The sequence below is a fragment of the Nasonia vitripennis genome, assembly GCF_009193385.2.
Source record: "Nasonia vitripennis strain AsymCx chromosome 5 unlocalized genomic scaffold, Nvit_psr_1.1 chr5_random0006, whole genome shotgun sequence".
NCBI classification, from domain to species: domain Eukaryota; kingdom Metazoa; phylum Arthropoda; class Insecta; order Hymenoptera; family Pteromalidae; genus Nasonia; species Nasonia vitripennis.
Window position 1 is genome coordinate 480,882 of NW_022279657.1, and position 23,449 is coordinate 504,330.

The 23,449-nt window shown below is 34.9% G+C and overlaps 1 protein-coding gene across 2 annotated transcripts in view; it reads left to right on the plus strand.

Moving 5' to 3' along the window:
- The window catches only part of LOC100117445 (protein IWS1 homolog), a 74,702-nt gene that overhangs the window by 21,495 nt on the left and 29,758 nt on the right, over positions 1-23,449 (plus strand). For both annotated transcript variants that reach the window (XM_031933068.2, XM_032602178.1), the window contains 2 exons: positions 7,405-7,765; positions 14,487-14,776. In XM_031933068.2, the coding sequence (XP_031788928.1) occupies positions 7,405-7,765; positions 14,487-14,776 (651 nt within the window). The remainder of the gene's footprint in view (positions 1-7,404; positions 7,766-14,486; positions 14,777-23,449) is intronic.

Here is a 23,449-nt window from a genome sequence, read left to right on the forward strand (position 1 = left end):
ATAAGAATAGCCTCCCTTTTATGACTAGCAAGCTCAAGTCCAGTCTGCTTTAGCTAATCGTGGATTATACTTACTGCCTCGTTAGCGATTTCCGTCACCTCTTCTTTATGCTTTGCTATTACCACTACTATAATGTCATCTGCAAACCCTACAACTGTTGCACCTTCTGGTAGCTCTAGCTTAAATACGCCATCGTACATGATGTTTCACAATAGTGGGCCGAGCACTGACCCTTGTGGGACCCCTCCGGTTACTTGACAGGTTTTCGTGCCGCTCTCTGTGTCATACAAAAGGGTTGTCTTTCAGGTAATCAGACATAATCCTTCTTATATATGCGGGTACCTCTTTTTTCCATAGTGCCTTCTGTATCTTGTCCCAGCTGGCTGAGTTAAACGCATATTTAACATTCAGTGTAATAGAAGCACAGTACTTCTTGGATCCTCCTTTCCATGTTTTATTCTTCTGTTGCAGTTCTAGCGGTGTCAACTACTAAGCTTATGGCATCAAGAGCGTTTTTTCCTGAAGCCGTATTGATATTCCGCAAGTCCGCCTGGTTTTTCAATGACTTGGTCCATTTTAACGCCGATTATGCGCTCTTGCCCCCCAAGATCTGTGTTTTCAGCTTGATGATCTGCTCCTTTGTTTCCTCCACTTCTATCCTGTGGAGTAGTTGGAACTTCCTCCGTTGTACCCGCCTTCCGGGATCTGAGGCTTGGGGTTGTCTGGGTTTCCCTCCCCTGTGTTCCTGGGCGCTGGCATTACAGTAAGTTATCTTCTGCGATGCAGAGATTCTTGTAGCTTGCTCTTATGGTTCGGGCAAGGTCTTTAATTTGCTTGTACACATTGTGTCTGCTCCTGACCTACTCCATCAGTTCATCGATTCTGTTGCCAAGGCGATCCAAGTGCGCATTCCTTTCGGTTATGCATGCAGCTCTCTTTTCTGTGTCTGTATCACCCTCATTTACATATCACCTGCGTCTCTACATGCAGCAGTGGTTAGGTGATAAACCTCTGCGGCTTCTAGGTGAGTTTGCTCCCCCCAAAATCCATGGGGCCAGCGTTGTTTCACCCGATTGGAATCAACGGCGGGATTGAACAATTTGGCTTGACCCGCTTGGGGTAGTAATGTTATTAACTCACTATCCATGTTTGATTTATCTTCGAGGTTTCTTCCCCTAGCCTGTGTTTGGTCTGTGAAGCATATTTTATTTCTGCTCTACCCATCGGCCGGTTGAGGAGACCTCGACGCGCCGATGAGTTTTCCCCTATCCGCCACCCAGGGGACGCGCCACATATGGGGTATCGGCATCCCCATCCCCGCGCGGGTGTATGTGTTTGTATACACCTGCATCTCAGCTTCTACTCAGTGGTTTTTAACTCACTAAGTCTTATTTTCTTTGTTATTACTAGTACGTGGTGGGAAACAGTCCGTTTTCAGGCACTCGCCCCGTATAAAGAGTTTCGAAGAAACGGCTTATACCCAGAGCGAACGCCTATTGGATTTGACAAAAAATGAGTTTTCTTTTCAATTCTTTCTGAGCCATTTTTTATAAAAAGGTTTTTTCATAAAAGTATTCTGGCTATTTTGTAGAAAATTAAATTCTGAACAAATGCACAGTATTTAAAAATTCTAAATACCCAATTGAAAAAAGTCTTTCTACTAGCGAAGCCTCATTCTCCAAAAATTGTCTTTCCGTCCGTGTGCAGGACCTGATGTTCATAAGAAGTGACCTTATATTACACTTCATACTTTCTTGAACGAACTTTTTGCACTTAAACTCACTATATACAGGGTGAGTCATTTTAATCTTTAATCTCAATTATCTCGTTGGCAAAGCATGCCAGCGAAAAAAGTTTCGGATAAAAGTTTTAGGATTTTTCCCTGGCTATCTGATGATGACCTTGACAATGTCATTGAGCGTGACCTTCAAGGTCATTTGAAGGTCAAGTCGATTTTTTCAAATAGAAACCCCTACTTTTGGCACCAGAAATGGAAAGAGCGGGAAATTTTACGTTCGAACATGTGATTTTGGAAACAAATCATCTTTTGTGCGGAAATTACCTTTGACATCAGCCGAACCCAGGATGCACCATCGAGGAGGTTGTCAAAAGGATTTAGCATCCCATTTTTTGTTTTTTGTTTTATTTTTTTTGTATTTTTTTTTATTTGTTTTTTCCCTTTTTGTTATTTTTTTGGTATTTTTATGGAATGTTAACTGGAGTTAACCATTGATTAATTGTTCGAAATTACCGCCGCTTTGTTGGATGCAAAGATCAAGTCGAGCTCTGAATTGTCTTAGGGTTCTAAGTAGAACATCTCGAGGGATTGCTGCACAAGCTGTACGAATGCGTTCGATCATATTATCTCGCGTTGTTGGCCGTTGAGCATAAACAACATTCTTAAGATATCCCCATAAGTACCCCAACTGGGCCACCTCGCCCATTCCACCTACCATTGTAGCGGGTGTTTAAATAATCACGAACAATGCGTGCATAATGTGGTGGTGCTCCATCTAATTGGATCCACATTCTTAGCCTTGTGGCTAGGTCTACATTTTCTAGTAATTCAGGTAAAATGTCTCGAAATAATCTGAAAAAGTTTACCCCATTCACGTTCTCTTCAATGAAATAAGGACCAATCAAATAGCCATTGATGATTCCATACCAGACCATAACACTCCAGCGGTGTTGATTGTCTATGGGCCTGAACCAATGAGGATTTTCATCTGACCAATAATGGCAATTATGTCTATTCAATTCTCCAGTGTTTCTGAATGTTGATTCATCTGAAAAAAGAACGTGCCTGAAAAAGTCTTGATCTTGTTGAATCATTCGTATTGCCCATCGACAAAAACGTACTCGCAAAATCATATCATTTGGAGTTAACTGTTGTGTTAATGTTATGTGATAAGGATGATATCTTCTCGCTCTCAATATTCCGGATGCTGTTGATTGAGGTATACCTATTTCTCTTTCTATTTGTCGAGTACTAATGTGAGGATCAAGATGAATAATCGCTAGAATGGTAATAACACGAGGATCGTTTTCGTCGTATTCATGATGACGGCGTTGACGAACAAAAGCTCCATTTCGAGCTCTCTGAGTTAAGGTTTGAATAGTAACATTACTTGGGTGTCTCCTATTGGGATAGCGTTCAGCATAAAGTCTGGCAGCTGCTGCATAATTATTTCGACTTTCTCCCAAAATCATGATCATATCAACGATTTCGTTGGGACCATAATCAGCCATGATCAAAATCAAAATAATTTGTTACAGACCAGTAAACAGGGAAACAGATTTTTTTGAATAATAATTATCGATTTACAAGAAGTAAAAAACACGATTAAGCTTTTCTGCACTAATTTGCTATCTACATAACTGTTAAGAGTAGTTCACTCTCAAAAATTGACACTAATACAAAATAATGGAATGACTTAACTACATCAAGAATTTTGAAAATTGACACTAATAGAAAATAATGGAATGACTTTGAAAATTTTTGAAAACTGAAAAAATTACGAAAATTTTAGAAAATATTGAAAATTTCTGGAAATATTGAAAATTTTTTCATTTTTGAACGCATGTCACTCTCTTTTCATTTATGGGGCTAAAAGTAGGGGTTTCCATTCCAAAAAATCAACTTGACCTTGAAGATCCTGTTTAACGACAGGGTCAAGATGACCATTCGTCAGTCGGGGAGAAAACTGAAAACTTTTGTGGGTAACATTTTCTCCTTGAATGCATTCAAGTTCAGCTAACCAGTTGTACTGTTATCGGCATGACCAATGACCTTGACCATTGAATTCAAGCCAAGGCAAGGTCATATTCAAACGTAAAATTTCCCGCTCTTTCCATTTCTGGTGCCAAAAGTAGGGGTTTCTATTTGAAAAAATCGACTTGACCTTCAAATGACCTTGAAGGTCACGCTCAATGACATTGTCAAGGTCATCATCAGATAGCCAGGGAAAAATCCTAAAACTTTTATCCGAAACTTTTTTCGCTGGCATGCTTTGCCAACGAGATAATTGAGATTAAAGATTAAAATGACTCACCCTGTATATTGAATATACTATATTCTACACTACGCCTTGCCTAAATTTTTTAACAAACCTTATATTACATGTCATACTCGCTTGAATTAACTTTTTTCACTCAAACTCACTTTATATACTGAATATACCATATTCTGCACAACGCCTAGACTAAATTTTCAAAATATCCTTACATTACACATACTTGCTCTTACTTGCTTGAACTAACTTTTCTTCACTTAAACTCTACACCATGCCTAGACTAAATTTTTAGAATGTTTTCACCCTACTTCAACTTTTTTTCTGACTAAACCTTCTCTTTCTTCTGTCTTCGTGAATCTTGTAATCCTGTTACTTTCTTATCACTCCTTTTTTTTGAAGGCACACGTATCATCGCAATATATTATTGCACAGCCCGTATCCTGTAAGCCTGTAAACGGTAGAGGCTTGTCTTTGTGAACCACTACTTCGTCATGTCGTACACAAAATTTGTGCTGCCCTGCTATGGCTAACAGCAACAAGTCACTTATATTGCTTTTATTACCATGTATGTATGTATATACATTTAATATTTGCATGTTACTTAAAATCGTGAATTGGACGTAATAGGATTGTGTTCCCTTTGGGGTGCTTGATTAGAGTGAGTCCCCTTGCCTCTCACTTTTCGGGGTGCTTGATTATAGTGAGTCCCCTTGCCTCTCACTTTTCGGGGTGCTTGATTAGAGTGAGTCCCCTTGCCTCTCACTTTTCGGGGTGCTTAATGAGAGTGAGTCCCCTTGCCTCTCACTTTTCGGGGTGCTTAATGAGAGTGAGTCCCCTTGCCTCTCACTTTTGCTCAAAATTCAACGCAGGTGCTCAAAGACACCACCATTTTGTTGGATACACAATTCAATTCGCTGCTGAAAATGTTCTACTGTTCTGAGTAATACAGCTCTTGGGATGTTTTCACAAGCGGTTTGAATTCTGTGGATCATATCTTCCCTTGTTGTAGTTTCATGTTCATAAACAACATCTTTCAAATACCCCCACAAATAGAAATCGGGTGATGTCATATCTGGAGATCTCGGTGGCCATCGAACACCCAAATCTCCACGTCCAGTGCGTCCAATCCACCTGTCACGGTAATTTTGATTAAGATATTGTCTAACTATTCGAGCATAGTGCGCAGGAGCTCCATCTAATTGAATCCACATTCTTGCTCTTGTGTATAAATCTACTTCTTCAAGAAGTACTGGAAGACGTTCTCTCAGGAACTGTAAAAAATTATGGCCATTTACATTTTCATCGAAAAAGTATGGGCCTACAAGGTATCCATTAACAATTCCACACCAAACATCAAGACTCCAACGATTTTGGTTATCTATCTACCTGTGCCAATGCGGATTAACATTCGACCAATAATGACAGTTGTGTCGGTTAAGCTCTCCATTGCTTTTGAATTTTGCTTCATCAGAAAACATTACGTATTGAAAAAAGTGACGATCATTAGCAATCATTTGTCGTGCCCATTGGCAAATCTGTAGCCTTAACCTCATATCAGCAGGTGTGAGATCCTGAGTCAAAGTAATATGATGTGGATGATAACGTTGACTTCTCAGTATTCTCCAAGCAGTAGCCATAGGTATACCACTTTGCCTTTGAATTTCACGGGTGCTAACGTGGGGATTCAAATGAATTGCTAAAACGACCATTACACAAAGATCATCTTCGTTGTAATTACGACGTTCTCTAACCCGTGCTAGTTGCCCTTGTTGAGCTCTACGGTAAATCTCACGAATGGTTGTATGACTTGGATGTCTTCTATCGGGATATCGAATTCGATACAAGGTTGCAGCTTGTCGATAATTACGTCTAGATTCACCAAGAATCAATAAAATATCAACCCTTTAAGCGGCTGGATAATCAGCCATTGTTAAAAATGTATAACAAGTTCAATAAAAAATTTTGTTTTTACCAAACTTAACAAATTAGATAGCTTTCGATGAGTAATAAATTTTAATAGAAAAAATAAAGGTCAATGAATGAAAAAGAGAAAATGTTAAACAAATGATATTTGATTAGTTTGGCTAATCAATAACTATTCAATAACTAGTAAACTATTGAATACTAAGTGTAAGTAACAATGAGTAGAGGATAAATTCATATGAAAAGAGAATTCTCTTTTCATATGAATTTATCCTCTACTCATTGTTACTTACACTTAGTATTCAATAGCACTCGACAAATCTTGATTCTTTCGGACCTTCGGTTGGCAGGGGTTTGAACGCAATACAAATAACGCCTTTTTGTATAGTACACTCATTACGCGTATAACAGACGAAATTGTCGCTCTCTGACTAACTCGGTAAAGTCAATCGGCTTGCTGCTTGCACGTGATTGTTATTCCTCGCTCTTAATCTCACATTAAGCCGCCGAAAGTCACGGGACCAGTTATTTACTGAAAAATTTTACGTAAGAGGATAGACCTCCCAAACGAAAAGAAATTTATCGAGCTAAATTTTAACCTGCAATATTTCACTTAAAAAATAATCTCTTAGGATGAATCGTTTTCCTTAAGAAAAAATAGGGAGTAGCTTGTAAGTAAATAACAGAATAACGGATATAGCTTACCAAATTTGGAGTACAAAAGGGCCGCAATCCGTGCTGTCATCGTGTCCTTACTTTGTATACTTTTATTCACTAGCGCAGTTCTATAGCGCCCCTTCATTTGGCTTTGAGCTTTTCCTGCACTGCATAGATAAAGGATTTAATTGCATTGCATTATCTTGTCTTGATTAAAACAAAGCGATGAACTTCGCCATTTAATCTTTTATAGTATTGACATCACTACCTCAAAAGTTGTATGGTAGAGATTAAAATATAGCGAATGATGGTTGAGTAGTAAAGAATGTGCTTTAAAAAAGTATGATTATGTTTGACTCAACATGCGCTGTATACTTATGCTGTATACCCGCAAAATGCGAGAAATAAAGAATTTATTTATTGCATTTTGCGGGAATAAAGTTCTTTGCGGGGAAAAAATGTGAGGGAATAAAAAGATACTTTAGTCCCGCTTTTCAGAGAATAAAATGGCTATTATAGTTAAGCCGTAAATAAAAATAGTAATGTCCGTCCTGCTCAATACGTACGAAAAAAATGCAAAATTAAGCCTGTATTACAAAAAATATGGTGTGCACTAAATGCTAAGTGGGATAAGCTCATCTTTGGCACACAAATGCACTCGACTCATAATGACAAATTCCATACTTAGTCTGAATAAAGCCTACTCGACGCCCTTAGTACAAAATTTAGGATTTTGAAAAAATTCAATAATAAAAATACTTTTTATCCTTTTTATATCTTACACAATACATTTAAGTCAATTTTCTTTCAGTGATGATACTCTATCAGATTTTGATAGGATGTTAGCTCGAAAAAAAGAAGAACAGTCTCGTAGACGAAAACGAAAAGATATCGATATTATAAATGACAATGATGATATCATAGCTCAGCTTTTAGCAGATATGAAATGTGCTTATGAAGAAGATAGAAAATTGAATGAACTTAATAAACCTGCGAAGAACAAAATAGCTATGTTGCCAAAAGTGTTATCGCAATTAAAAAAACACGATTTACAATTAGCATTTTTAGAACATAATGTTCTTTCAGTTCTTACAGACTGGTTATCACCGATGCCAGATCGATCATTGCCATCGCTCAAAATAAGAGATTCTATTTTGAAATTGTTATGTGAGGTAAGTTGTCTTTAAGTTCAAAATTAAATATAAAAACATTTTTACTGTATTTTCTTTTATTTACCAAATATAAAAACTTAATCCCCTTATGGAAATTTCGTCTTAAACTCTCCATGTTTCGCAATTAAGAAGAAAATTCAAACTTGAGAGCCAAACCGAGGGGGAAATCAAAATAATTCTTTTTCTTTCTCCTTTCGGCAGCTTTACGTCCCCGGTTTGAGACCTTATCAAGCCAGTAGGTAACATTTTTTAATGTCTTGTACATATTGTCAAAAAATGATTGTTCCAGAGGCCCAGTACAAAGTGTCAACGCATGACTATATGTCAACATATTATAACACAGTCGAAAGTATATGGTCAATCGTTCGCTCTGGCACAATCGTTTTTAAGATTAACTAATATTATGAAACCCTATTGGGACCTGACACCGGGGAGGTGTCCATAGATATAGCTAACCAAGGTTGCGTCACCATCCCAGCGATCAACACGGAGTTTAACGGAGTGGGCTTAGTTTTCTGACAAAAAAAATATGTTTTGTGCCAAGTATTTGCGATTAATTGTAAGATATCAACAAATGGCAATATTATATGCTATATTGATCGCATGTAAAGCTGGTCTAGGTGGAAAATGTTTAAATATTTACTAAAACGCCAGAGATAACCTCACTTATTTCGTCTAAAATACCTTGCTTGCAAAAAAATCATGGTTTTAAAAAAATCCAGCGAGCATTCATTAATTATTCTTCGTTGGTAATGTTTAAAGCAATTTTCTGTGCATTAATCACAGATCTTTTTTTCGGGATTGCCAAATACTTCTGCTTGTTTGCACAGAGAAGCGATGAAAACTAAGATTTCAATTCTTGTTTTCTCTGCTCCTACAATTTCCCACTGCACTAGAATTGTTAACAGTGATGATTAGTATTTTTTTTAACATTGTGTGAGCTTTCTGACGTCCACTGCACTTATGTTATTAATAAAAATGACAATTTTATTCATTTTCAAACTGAGTTGTATAATGCGTGTGTATTTTACCTAATATACAGCGTCTCTCGACCGATAAAATACCATTAATTCCGATCCATACACGTGATATCGCGCTATGCTTCTTAATCCGTACAAAATCGTGTAATACTCCTGGCCCTGACTAGGAATTTACTACGGCATGCCGGACCTTACTATCCAGGCCGCGTCTGGGATGCCTTAGGCTCAATATGGGTTCAAATAATTAATTGTTTAAATCTCATCCAAACCTATACATACGTACTATTTTTCGAAGCAGCATTCAGATAGTACTTTGGCATTTTTAAACAATCAATTTCAATATGATCCGTGAAAATTAAAAAACCGCTGTGAATTGACCCATAGCTTCCTTTAACTAAATTTATAGTTCCAATAGATATCAAATATTGTTTTGATATATAGTATGTTAATGCTTTTTAAAATATTTTTGAATAAATTGTCCGTAAAATGCATCAAAATCACTCGTGGCGGTTTGGTTTGGGGAACTCCACTAGTTATTACAACTATTTTAAATTATATTAATTATTATAAATCAGAAATGTGATTTATAATTATAAACAGATTTTGTTTTGTAAAAGGGAAAAGAAATATTTTACTTTAGTAAAAGTGCCATTTTCACTGTTGGATGGCTCATTTCATCGAATAACCCATTTTGACAAAAAATGTTCCCTGCGTATAGTCTAGTTATGAAAACTTCTAAACCTATGGTTAAAATTTATGTTTTAACTATACAAATAAAAGTTAGTATTTTAATAACCATATAACTATATACTTATAAATATTATTAAAAATTATTAAAAATTAATGTTAAAAATTGATATATAATATAAAAAATTTATATCATAAAAGAAAATTTTGTTTAAAATTACAAACTTTTATTTGTGTAGTTGAAACATAAATTTTAACCATAGGTTTAGAAGTTTTCATAACTAGGCTATACGCAGGGAACATTTTTTGTCAAAATGGGTTATTCTATGAAATGAGCCATCCAACAGTGAAAATGGCACTTTTACTAAAGTAAAATATTTCTTTTCCCTTTTACAAAACAAAATCTGTTTATAATTATAAATCACATTTCTGATTTATAATAATTAATATAATTTAAAATAGTTGTAATAATCAATGGAGTTCCACCGTAATATAAATAATCCATATACAAAAACGCTAAACTGTATGTCGAGTCGCACAATGGTAAGATCTGCTGAAAATCGCACCTAGACTAGTTAACCTCGACATGCGACTTGCGACTGAAAGCTGAACTTCAGAGTCTCGCAGATACACGCAACGATCGTCCTGCATTTCCAAAACTTAGCCAAGATACATCTGGTTGAGGTCTGCTGAACAGGACGGTTGATCTCGATGACCAAACGGGGGAAAGTAGGTAATTTTATTCTCTTTCAAATGCAGTATAGCTGAATTGTTTGTAATAATAAGATAATTGAAAAAAAAACGCAAAATAGAGTTTTTAAAAAATCTTAAAATGGCCATAAAACGAAAACTTGTTGGCAAAATCAAATGGTAGAGCAGAAATAAAATATGATCCGCGAACCAAACAGGCTAGGATAAGAAACCCCGAAGATGAATCAATGGATAGTGAGTTTGATCGGATGAAAGCCCCGGTGATCGGCGCTGGCCCCATGGAGATTAGGGGGGTCAAACTTACTAAGAAGCCGCAGAAGTTTGTCACCTGACCCCTGCTGCATGTAGAGACGCAGGTGATATGGAAATGGAGGTTGACGCAGACAGAGATAAAAGAGCTGTTTGCATAACGCAAAGGAATGCGCACTTGGACCGCCTTGGCAGCAGAATCAAGGAATTGATAGACTATGTCAAGGACAGACACAATGTGCACAAACAAATTAAAGATCTTGCCCGAATCATATGAGCAAGCTATAAGAATCTCTGCTTGGCAAATGATAACTTACAGCGATGCCAACGCCCGGAAACTCAGGGAAGGGAAAACCAGACAACCCCAAGTCTTAGATTTCAGAAGGCGGGTACAACAAAAGAAGCCCCAACTACTCCGCAGGATAAAAATAAAGGAAATAAAAAGAGGATAATTAACCTAAAAAGGCAGCGTGGCTGGAAGTCGTCACAAGAAAGTCAAAGCATAACGAAGAAAAAGGCAAGTAAAGAGGATAAAAGTATCCCTGACCTTACAAACCAGAATAGGACCAGCAAGGATGGACCTAAAAAGGGCAAGATCTATCAGACCAGATGCTTTAATTATCAAGGCTGCAGAAGGAAAGAACTATGCAATCATTTTGTCTAAAATGAAAGCGGCTCCGTCTCTTAACACGCTGAAGAATAGCGTAAATAAAATACGCAAAACAGTTGCAGGAGATCTTCTGATAGAGCTCAAACGCACAAGAGAAGTCAAAACCTCGGACTTCCAAGAAGCAGTTGGAGCAGTACTAGTGGAAGGCGCCACAATGAAAGTACTCCAGTAAGAAGTAACCATTGAAGTAAGAAATCTAGACATGCTTACCACAAAAGAGAAGGTACTAGAAGCACTACAGAACAAACATTTCGCAGAACAAACAGACCTTACCCCAGTCGCCGTGGAATTCTATAGCGCATATTATTATTGCTGTCGTTTTCCACAGTGTATATTATTTTGCAACCGCTATTGAAATCTACGGTGCACATTATTTTGCAGCCGCTTTTCAAAATTACAGCGCATTTAATTATTGCATCTGTTTTTGAAATTAAAGCGCATTTGCAACTCTATTATACCCATAAGCGCAAAAATAACTCAGGTAATAGGATAGCGGATTACTACGCTGAGGAACCGGGTTCTAATCTCGGTCAGAAAAATTTTTGTATTATTCATTACTGCTTACTGGTTGGATTTTCAATAAAATCTACAAGTGATTTTTCAAGTGATTTATCAACTGACAAATCGCGCCAAACCATTACTTGATAAATCGTTTGATAAATCATTTGATAAATCATTGACAAATCTGTTGTTGCAACACGTGATTAAACAAATGATTAATCGAATGATTATTTACGCTAGGGTAGCCTTATATATATTTTTTTTAAAGTTCAGTCTTATTTGTATTTGACATGATTAATTGTTTTAATTTATCAGGATATAATGGATCTTCTGATAAATTTATTTTCTCTTTGTGACAACAGCTATTAAAATGTTTATCTTTAGCATGATATTAAATTCAAAATGTTTCGCACTGCAAAATTCACATATAATATTCATTTTCCCCAAACAAAACTCAGTAATTGAATTTTCATCAAAATCAATATCCAATATTCCAGCATTATAATCATTTGAATAATTTATTAATTTGTTTAAATTTATTTTATTCTTTCTTAGCTTTAAAAAATAGTACATTACACAATTAGATGCGAAAGTTATATAATCAGTTTATCTATAACGCTCCTCTTAGCCTGCCTGGAAAAGCAGAGTCGTCCAGTACCTCATAGTAGAATTTCGTTTTAAATCTGAATTGTGTTCGATGTCACACGGACCGATGGTATATACATATATATATGAGATATGTCACACACATACACACACTAAAATGCTAAAATCCGAGGCAAATTATTTTTTTCCTCGTGGCGAAAGTGAGTACTTTCGCCCCTAGAGAAAAACACTTTTGCCACAAATATATATGTACGGGTGTGTTTATTCAAATCTATACCCACAAAAACACCAAAAAGGCCTTTTGCCTCAAACTTGAAAAACTCTGCTTTTACTTCACTTTTTCGTAAGCGAATAGCGCGTTTTCGATGCACGTGTTATGAAAAAGAGCATATCTGAACGAATAGTTATTTTCAGCATCCCTTTCATCTGTACTAAATCTGCAGATAACATCTTGCTATATGCTTGAATACATTCTGGATTCGTCATTTCATATTCACAAACACATAGCTTTAAAAAAAAGAGAATATCTGCTTAAATCATTATTTTCAGCATCCCTTTTAGCTTGGCCAATTTTGCAGATTACGCCTGGTGATTTGCATAAATACATGCAGCATGTTATTTTATATTTACAAACACATAGCTTTAAAGAAAGAGCATATTTTCAAAATAACTATTTGCATCATCTTTTTTGTCTGGACAAAATCTGTAGATTACTTCTTATGCTCGTATACATACAATATTCGTCATTTCATATTCACAAACTTATAGCTTAAAAGAGTTATGCATTAATCACTCACTTACTCACACTGATGCGCGCGGGCTGTATCTCGCGCTTGCGGCAAGCCCGACCTGCTTCAAGAGCTCTCTCTCTCTCTCTCTCTCTCTCTCTCTCTCTCCCTCTTTCTCTCTCTTTCTATACTGTACAACACCCGGTCATAACTTTTGTATATAGGGATAGAGCTTTCTTTTCGCCATTCTCTATTATGCACTTATAATATCGTCTTATAAACTATTAAAAAATGTCAACATATAAAGTAGGTGGTTGCTTAAACTTGTTGTCATCCATTCGCCAGATCGACGCGTAGAATATATGCGTAGTCGTCGAGCTCGCTTCGCCAGAGCTACAGCCAGAGCTACGACCAGAGTCAACAAGGAGCTGTTCGGAGTTGCTTTAATGATAATAGAACTACTTTTTTTAAATTATGGAAAACCAAGTCATAGTTGTCTTTCCTTTGGCCATTATATGTCTTCATGAAAAGTTTTAAGTGATTCTATAAAGAATATAAGAATAAAGTATTAACGCAAAGTGCATCGACTTGAAACTTTGCATAGTGATAGATGGTGATAAGACAAAAGGCAACAATGTAAACCAGCCAAGACCATTGAACAAGTTCACAATAGAAAATTACTTGTAACTATATAAATACAATGAATCATGCAAAACAAAGTAATCGTTTTTCTTCCTTTTGCATTTATCTATAACTATGCAAAGTTCTAAAACAAACAACAACGCATTAACAAATGGAATTTGATCAGAAATCAGTAGCTAGTGTGTGTAGGTTCAAAAATTTGTTTAAATACGATTTTTACATTCGTGTATAGAATTTTTTGAAACTTTGCGAAGAGGTAGGTAACTACTTATGGAAGGAGAACTATGCCTGGTGTTTTTATAATTCAAACGAAAACATTCTAGTTTTATAACCATCCAAGTGAAGCCAAACAGCTGTTCGGTGGCTTTATCCGTGGTTTTGACGAGTCAAACTCGACAATTGCGCATTCTTTGTGCTTATCTATCTAGTGTCCGGTTCAAGGCAGGTTTAAGCAGCTATCTACCATGTATGTTTTGACATTTTCAGCGAACGAATTCGTTTCAGAATATTTAGGTTAAAGAAATTTTTAGAAATCGGGTAGTTAAGAAAATTGCACAACGACGAGATACATAATCCATAAACGAAACCAAATATTACTAGAATAATAATATCGCAAAGATTATGATAGTAGACAGAAAGTAGGCGGAAGGGAGCTAAATAGAAGGGGTTAGCACAAAATAGGGCCTCGTAAAAGACTTGCGTAGATTAGGCAATGATTGTTCAAGTTTTGAATGCTATTAAAAAAAATGTCCTTACCAGGCGAATTCAATTACTTACATACTACAATATTTTATTACTTTCAAAATAATATGTTTTCCAAGTATTGTACTATTTTATAATTTGTAAAGTATTTAAATATTAAATTAACGACACATATAATACGTAAGTGAAGTCAGCGTTTGTTTTTGCTAATACATAAATTACACAAAATCATCATTATCTTACAGTTTCCTCGCGTGGATCAGTCATCTTTAAAACAATCTGGTATCGGCAAAGCTGTGATGTATATCTACAAACATCCAAAGGAAACCAAGGAAAACAAAGAGCGTGCTGGAAAATTAATAAGTGAGTGGGCAAGACCTATTTTCAATCTTTCGGCTGACTTTAAAGCTCTTTCAAAAGAAGAAAGAATGCAACGCGATTTAGAACAAACACCAGTAAAAAAACGTAAAACTCAGGAAGAATTATCCTTACAGAAATCGCAAGACATTAACAGAGCTCTAAAAGGAGATACAAAGTATGTACTATCACTTTTATTTAAATGTTTAGTTTATTATAATGTGTTTTAAAGGGAAAATGCAGATATTGCATTTAAAATAGTTTTTTGAGTTTCTTCTCTTGCGTGTTTGCGTGCTTGCGTGTGTGTGTGTGTGTTCCAGGATCTTGCCTGAGGTATCTAACATACGTCCAGCTGTCGCTCAAATGTTAGATCGGTGCATTAGGCAAGGCATAGCAGCTGTATACGTGTGTATCTGCTACCTTTGCGCAGACAAATCTTTCCACACGAGTCCTCATTTTTTCCTGGACAGCAACGTTCCAACATGCCCGAATTGCTGTTCTACCAGTATCGTCTTTTTCCCATGATGACTCGTCCAGGTCCCTACATTGCTCACAATTAATGGCTACGTCAGCCTCCGTCTGACGAACGTACTGGATAAGTAAGTCCTGCACTGTCTCGAAGTGATTTAGCTTTAGCTGAAATATATTTATTGCTTCGTTAACTTCTCTACTGCCGCTCTGTACACTGTCTTTTTCCTTCTGCACCTCTTTCATGACAGAGTATTCAGTTCGGTTGTCTGTTACAGCCTTTAACCTTGTGTTCTAGTTCTGTTTCTACATTTTACTATTACTAACAAATTTCTACACATTTTTCTTCACTTTCTAAAAACATCGCCTTTAATAACATAATAGAATCTAATTAACGTAACTGTTAAAAACTGTTGAAATCTTTATTTGTCTCAATTCCGACATTTTTCTGCTGCAAATTTGTTTAGTTTAGTTATTATTTGTTTTAGTCAGAAATCTCCAGATTAAAACTGTTATGTGCAGAATTTTTGTTCCACTAAGGATCAATATAAGTATGGAAAATTATGTAATTTTATACAAAATCATATTTTATATCCTTTCATAAAGATCAATTAATTTCATCATAATTTTATTTAATACTTATCTAAATTATTAAATAAGTCAGTATTTAAAATATATTTCAATATAGAGTACGTAAAATGCACTATTACGCACGCTCGGCGTTGATTCCTTATATCTCTAAAATAATGTAGTCAAATGCTTCAAAATTTTATTTGGCGATTTACTATAAAACAAGCTATCTGCTGCTAAAATATTTAAACGATTTCGTCAAGCGGTTCTCAAGAAAAGAGTTAAAATGTAAAAACCAATTTTTCTCAAAACTCTTGCAAAAATTAACTTAATTATCCACTGACTTTGAAAAATTATGATCGAGTGTATGATTTATGTTATAATTTTTTGCAAGAGACATAATATATTTACGATTCCTCGACTTCGGTAGGAATATTCGTAACAGTAAAATCAAGTTTTTGCGATAATCCAAGTGACGCAATTTATTTCTATAAGCAAACATGTATTTAAATAATTTACTAGCATTTTTTCAATCCGACAATCTAATTGAACCATTTCAAAAACGTTCTACAAAAATTAATTATCATCGGAGATACATCTAATATTTAACAGTATATTTAATAATACACCTCGAATGATTGAATATCGTTTCAATCAATACGTAAATTGCGAGCGTTCTTTGCTAGTAAATTATTTAAATACATGTTTGCTTATAGAAATAAATTGCGTCACTTGGATTATCGCCAAAAAAATCATAAAACTTGATTTTACTGTTACGAATATTCCTACCGAAGTCGAGGAATCGTAAATATATTATGTCTCTTGCAAAAAATTATAACATAAATCATACACTCGATCATAATTTTTCAAAGTCAGTGGATAATTAAGTTAATTTTTGCAAGAGTTTTGAGAAAAATCGGTTTTTACATTTTAACTCTTTTCTTGAGAACCGCTTGACGAAATCGTTTAAATATTTTAGCATCAGATAGCTTGTTTTATAGTAAATCGCCAAATAAAATATAAGGAATCAAAAAATGTTCAAAAAAAAAAAAATTGAAACCTTGATATCTTAAGAACGATAGGGGTTTGAAAGCTGCGCAATGAACTTAGCCAAAACACATTAAATATCTACTTTTTCCAAAAATCTTAAGTGCAATAAGGCCTTTTTGCGTACGTAATCAAGGCACAAAAAAATCATTTTTTTCAGTTTTCGATTTATTATTGAAAAAATAAGTGGTCAAATCACTTGAAATTTTAACGAGATATGGTTTGGCGCGTGATCCATTGACATGATTTTTTTCGTGATATGATGTTTATTTTCAGAAATATGAATTATAAAAAAAAATCACCTTTTTCATTTTATCTGCCGAACAAAGCTGTTGATCCTGAGGGCCGAACAAGGAAAAGCAGTTAATTTTATTCTTTTTGAAATGCATTATAGCTGAATTGTTCGTAACAATGGGATGATTGAAAAAAATGCAAAATATTGTGTTTCAAAAATCAAAAAATGGCCATATAAAAAAATATTTGAGAAAATACAAAATAACTGTTTTTCCCGAATTTAGAATCCAAAAATAGATATGTTTATCAAATTATAAAATTTTATTAATATTGACGGAGTAGTTCCAGAAATACTACGGTATGCATACACACACGCGCGCACTCAGATACACACACACACATATATATATATATATATATGTGTGTGTGTGTGTGTTATACCTATCTTACAAGCCTTTCAAACCTTAATATTGGTAAAAGTAAGAGTTCGATCCGGACTACGACCACCAAAAAATTCTTAGAGATACTTTTTTATAGTGCAAAAGTTCATGTATGGGTCCCAGAATGTCAGAGACCCTGTATCTTTGGCTAAAAATAAAGACATCCATAAATTTGTGCTAAAATGATTAAATTCATTTTTAAAGCCAGTGGCAAAGCTTATCAATTGCTTGGAGCATTCCTAAAAAAATCACAGAGGTAGGTACTTTAAAATGTTTTGCTTTACAAAACATACGTATACAGGGTGAGTCATTTTAATCTTTAATCTCAATTATCTCGTTGGCAAAGCATGCCAGCGAAAAAAGTTTCGGGTAAAAGTTTTAGGATTTTTCCCTGGCTATCTGATGATGATCTTGACAATGTCATTGAGCATGACCTTCAAGGTCATTTGAAGGTCAAGTCGATTTTTTCAAATAGAAACCCCTACTTTTGGCACCAGAAATGGAAAGAGCGGGAAATTTTACGTTCGAACATGTGATTTTGGAAACAAATCATCTTTTGTGCGGAAATTACCTTTGACATCAGCCGAACCCAGGATGCACCATCGAGGAGGTTGTCAAAAGGATTTAGCATCCCATTTTTTGTTTTTTGTTTTATTATTTTTATTTGTTTTTTCCCTTTTTGTTATTTTTTTGGTATTTTTATGGAATGTTAACTGGAGTTAACCATTGATTAATTGTTCGAAATTACCGCCATTTTGTTGGATGCAAAGATCAAGTCGAGCTCTGAATTGTCTTATGGTTCTAAGTAGAACATCTCGAGGGATTGCTGCACAAGCTGTACGAATGCGTTCGATCATATTATCTCGCGTTGTTGGCCGTTGAGCATAAACAACATTCTTAAGATATCCCCATAAGTAAAAATCGGGAGGGGTTAAATCAGGTGAACGAGGGGGCCAGGCAACTGGGCCACCTCGCCCAATCCACCTGCCATTGTAGCGGGTGTTTAAATAATCACGAACAATGCGTGCATAATGTGGTGGTGCTCGATCTAATCGGATCCACATTCTTAGCCTTGTGGCTAGGTCTACATTTTCTAGTAATTCAGGTAAAATGTCTCGAAGTAATCTCAAAAAGTTTACCCCATTCACGTTCTCTTCAAAGAAATAAGGACCAATCAAATAGCCATTGATGATTCCACACCAGACCATAACACTCCAGCGGTGTTGATTGTCTATGGGCCTGAACCAATGAGGATTTTCATCTGACCAATAATGGCAATTATGTCTATTCAATTCTCCAGTGTTTCTGAATGTTGATTCATCTGAAAAAAGAACGTGCCTGAAAAAGTCTTGATCTTGTTGAATCATTCGTATTGCCCATCGACAAAAACGTACTCGCAAAATCATATCATTTGGAGTTAACTGTTGTGTTAATGTTATGTGATAAGGATGATATCTTCTCGCTCTCAATATTCGGGATGCTGTTGATTGAGGTATACCTATTTCTCTTTCTATTTGTCGAGTACTAATGTGAGGATCAAGATGAATAATCGCTAGAATGGTAATAACACGAGGATCGTTTTCTTCGTATTCATGATGACGGCGTTGACGAACAAAAGCTCCATTTCGAGCTCTCTGAGTTAAGGTTTGAATAGTAACATTACTTGGGTGTCTCCTATTGGGATAGCGTTCAGCATAAAGTCTGGCAGCTGCTGCATAATTATTTCGACTTTCTCCGAAATCATGATCATATCAACGATTTCGTTGGGACCATAATCAGCCATGATCAAAATCAAAATAATTTGTTACAGACCAGTAAACAGGGAAACAGATTTTTTTCAATAATAATTATCGATTTACAAGAAGTAAAAAACACGATTAAGCTTTTCTGCACTAATTTGCTATCTACATAACTGTTAAGAGTAGTTCACTCTCAAAAATTGACACTAATACAAAATAATGAAATGACTTAACTACATTAAGAATTTTGAAAATTGACACTAATACAAAATAATGGAATGACTGAAAATTTTTGAAAACTGAAAAAATTACGAAAATTTTAGAAAATATTGAAAATTTCTGGAAATATTGAAAATTTTTTAATTTTTGAACGCATGTCACTCTCTTTTCATTTATGGGGCTAAAGTAGGGGTTTCCATTTCAAAAAATCAACTTGACCTAGAAATGCCCTTGAAGATCCTGTTTAACGACAGTGTCAAGATGACCATTCGTCAGCCGGGGAGAAAACTGAAAACTTTTGTGGGTAACATTTTCTCCTTGAATGCATTCGAGTTCAGCTAACCAGTTGTACTGTTATCGGCATGACCAATGACCTTGACCATTGAATTCAAGGTCAAGGCAAGGTCATATTCAAACGTAAAATTTACCGCTCTTTCCATTTCTGGTGCCAAAAGTAGGGGTTTCTATTTGAAAAAATCGACTTGACCTACAAATGACTTTGAAGGTCACGCTCAATGACATTGTCAAGGTCATCATCAGATAGCCAGGGAAAAATCCTAAAAGTTTTATCCGAAACTTTTTTCGCTGGCATGCTTTGCCAACGAGATAATTGAGATTAAAGATTAAAATGACTCACCCTGTATTATCTAATATACATATTTAAAGGAGCAATATCCTATGATAAAAAATACAATCATCGTTGTCATAAAAATAAGGTTATTCTTGACTCCCAAAAAAACTTTTTTCAAAAGTGAAAACCTTGGCAAGAAAAAGACTAATAAACGTAGTAAATCTCTAAATATTAAAATGTCAAGTAAATATTTTTTGCTATACGCATTAAGATATCATTTTTTGGGAAAACTAATTTTAACTTTAATTTTATATCTTAATGCGTATAGCAAAAAACATTTACTTGAAATTTTAATATTTAGAGATTTACTACGTTTATTAGTCTTTTTCTTGCCAAGGTTTTCACTTTTGAAAAAAGTTTTTTTGGGAGATTCCACATCTTTTACAATGCATATCCTCCTTGCTATTGCACTTCATGAAATCTTGATCTATTCGATAGACAATAGGCTACTTTTGCTTTAGACATTGATCGCATCGCGCATATAATCGTATAGCATTATTATATGCATATAATCGCGTGTGTCGCTGAGTAGCAGATGAATGTCGGTAAAGTAGATGAACCACTTTAACCACTGGTGTATAATACCTAACCTCACCGGAAGTCACGTGACTGGAGGAGACGAAAAAAATCGGGAGAGGATGGAAACTGAACGAAAAGAAATATACCGAGCAAATTTTCAACTTGCAATATTAAGTTAATAACTTAATATTTTTGGATGAATCTTTTTAATCATGAAAGATTAGGTTAATATATTCAAGTAGATACCAACAGATTGCGCATACGCGCAATAGTAATGATTTAAATGCTCTCGAGATTTTTTTTTAAGGTTAAGAAAACCCAATTTCAAAGTATATAGGGTTGCGCCGTCAACAAATCGTACTTCGTACTTTTCTTGCCAGCGCGGCGCTGTCGCGCCCCTTGATGATGACACATCATCCTCAAGAATTAAAGGATCTTTTATTTCAAAATAATTCAAAAAGTATTAATTTAAAAAAAAATATATCAAATTTTAATTAGTTTTTAACAGTGAAAGAACTTGAAAAATGTCCGTCCGGTTGTCCAACACTTGATGTATTTTATAAACAAAAAACTATTGATTAATAAAAACAGGTACATATAATAAAAATATACATTCCTACTAAAAAACATTTTCGAGATTTGGTCCAGGTAGATTGGAAGCTGTTATAACAATTAAAAAAGAATTGACGCAATTAATTAATTTTTTTTATATTTTTGACACATATATATATATATATATATATATATATATATATATATACATGGATGAATAAAGATTATTTTAAAATTGGTCCAGATGAAAGGGATGCTGCGATTAAGTATTTGTGCAGATATGCTGGTTTTTTTAAAGCCATATATTTGTGAATATGAGATGACGAATGCTTTATGTATTCGTGCATATCATAAGATGAAATCAGTAAATTTGGTCCAGATAAAAGGAATGCTGCGATTAAATATTTGTGCAGATATAATTTTTTCAAACTTATTTGTTTGTGAATATGAAATGACGATTTATGTATTCATGCATATCACAAAATGTTATCTGCAGATTCGATTTACATAAAAGGAATGCTACAAATAATGACTCGTGCAGATATAATCGTTTTTTTTTTTTTAAGTTTTGTGTTCGTTACATATAATGACGAATGCTGCAAGTGTTAGTCATATCACAAGATAAAATCCGCAGTTTTGGTCGAGATCAAACGGATGCTGTAAATAGTTATTTGTGCAGGTATAATCTTTTTTTAATTCTATGTGTTTGTGAATATGAAATGACGCACATGCATATCACAAGATGAAATCTGCAATTTTGGTCGAGATAAATAGAGACGATAAATGGATATTGGAAGACGGTGTCTAGATGTACGGAGTGGCCGATTACGAGGTCTAGGTGGTGCACTTCGTGGTTTTTGTGTATAGGTGTAAAAATAATTCAAGGGCGGTGTCTAGGTGTAGAGTGTGACTGATGACAAGATCTAGGTGGTGCGCTCCGTGGTATTTAGTGTCTAGGTAAATGAATCATACGGAAACAGCGTCTAGGTGTACAGGGTGGCCGATGACAAAGTTCATGTGGTGCGCTCCGTGGTTTTTCATTTCTACGTACATACATCATACGTGAACGGCGTCTTGGTGTACAGGGTAGCCGATGACGAGGTCTAGGTAGTTCGCACTTGGTTTTGGTGTCTAGGTGTAGAAATCATTCGAGGATAGTGTATCAGAACAATCAGTGATTTCATGTTAGTGATAAAAATGTTACAATAAAACCATGGTCAAAGGGTGCTAAAGATGCTTATATTTTATTTTTAGGAGAAATATGAAATACCTAAAAAAATTGACTAAAATGGACTAAAATCTCAAAAAATTAACTTTTAAAAAAGTAAAAGTTTAGGTGAGTTTGATATATTCCGCAACGAAATAACAGATAAAAATGAACTGTGATCAATCAACCAAAGTCCAGTTTATTATATTTAATCATAATGAAGCAATAACATTTTTTTTTTTTGTCAATAAAGGGCTTATATACTGATCAATTAGGAAAATGTGGCTGTTTGCGAATGCGAATTTTTTAATTGAGCAGGTCAAATTTTACTTATAGCCAGTTACGCAGAAACTACTATCTCTAGCACATTGTATTTCTGGTTTCTAGCATATTTTTACATGGAGAAAGTGATAAATGTTTTGGCTTCTTTGTCAAGGTTTTAGGTAATTAGAATTTTGACTTTTAAGAGTTGTGAGAGATTTTGAGACCGATACCTGTTTTTCCATTTTTGCATTTATTCTCATTCAAAAACTAACAGGTCTAGAGAGCTCATATCTTGCATATAGATTTCTTTTGTGATTGTGAAAAGATATTTAAAGTTGAATCGACCTTAACTGAAAAACTTCTGATTTTGACTCCGACACTGATGTGAATGCAAACTCATGCTACACGACTAAATAATTATCATGGGTGTTGTAGTCGAACACAAAAGTATTTCAGTTAACGTTGATTTAACTTTAAATATCTTTCCACAATCACAAAAGAAATCTGTATGCAAAATATGAGCTTTATAGACCTGTTAGTTTTCGAATGTGAAAAAAAATGCAAAAATGGAGAAACAGGTATCGGTCTCAAAATCTCTCACAACTGTTAAAAGTCAAAATTCTAATTAATGCCTTGACAAAAAAGCTAAAATACTTATCACTTTCTTCATATAAAAATACACTGGAAACCAGAAATACAATGTGCTAGAGATGGTAGTTTCTGTGTAACTGTCTACAAGCAAAATTTGATACACTAAATTAAAAAATTCATATGGGCCTCGATGTGAAAATATGAATGAAAACAGTTAAATCATAATCATGTAGGTTACATGTTTCTACGTAGCATAGTAAGTATCTGTGTAAAATTTCAGTTGTATAGCTTTTTTATAATGCGAATAAATGGCATTGTAATGATAGACAAACCCACTGACTCTTATACTGAACTTTTCTTCAAATTCACT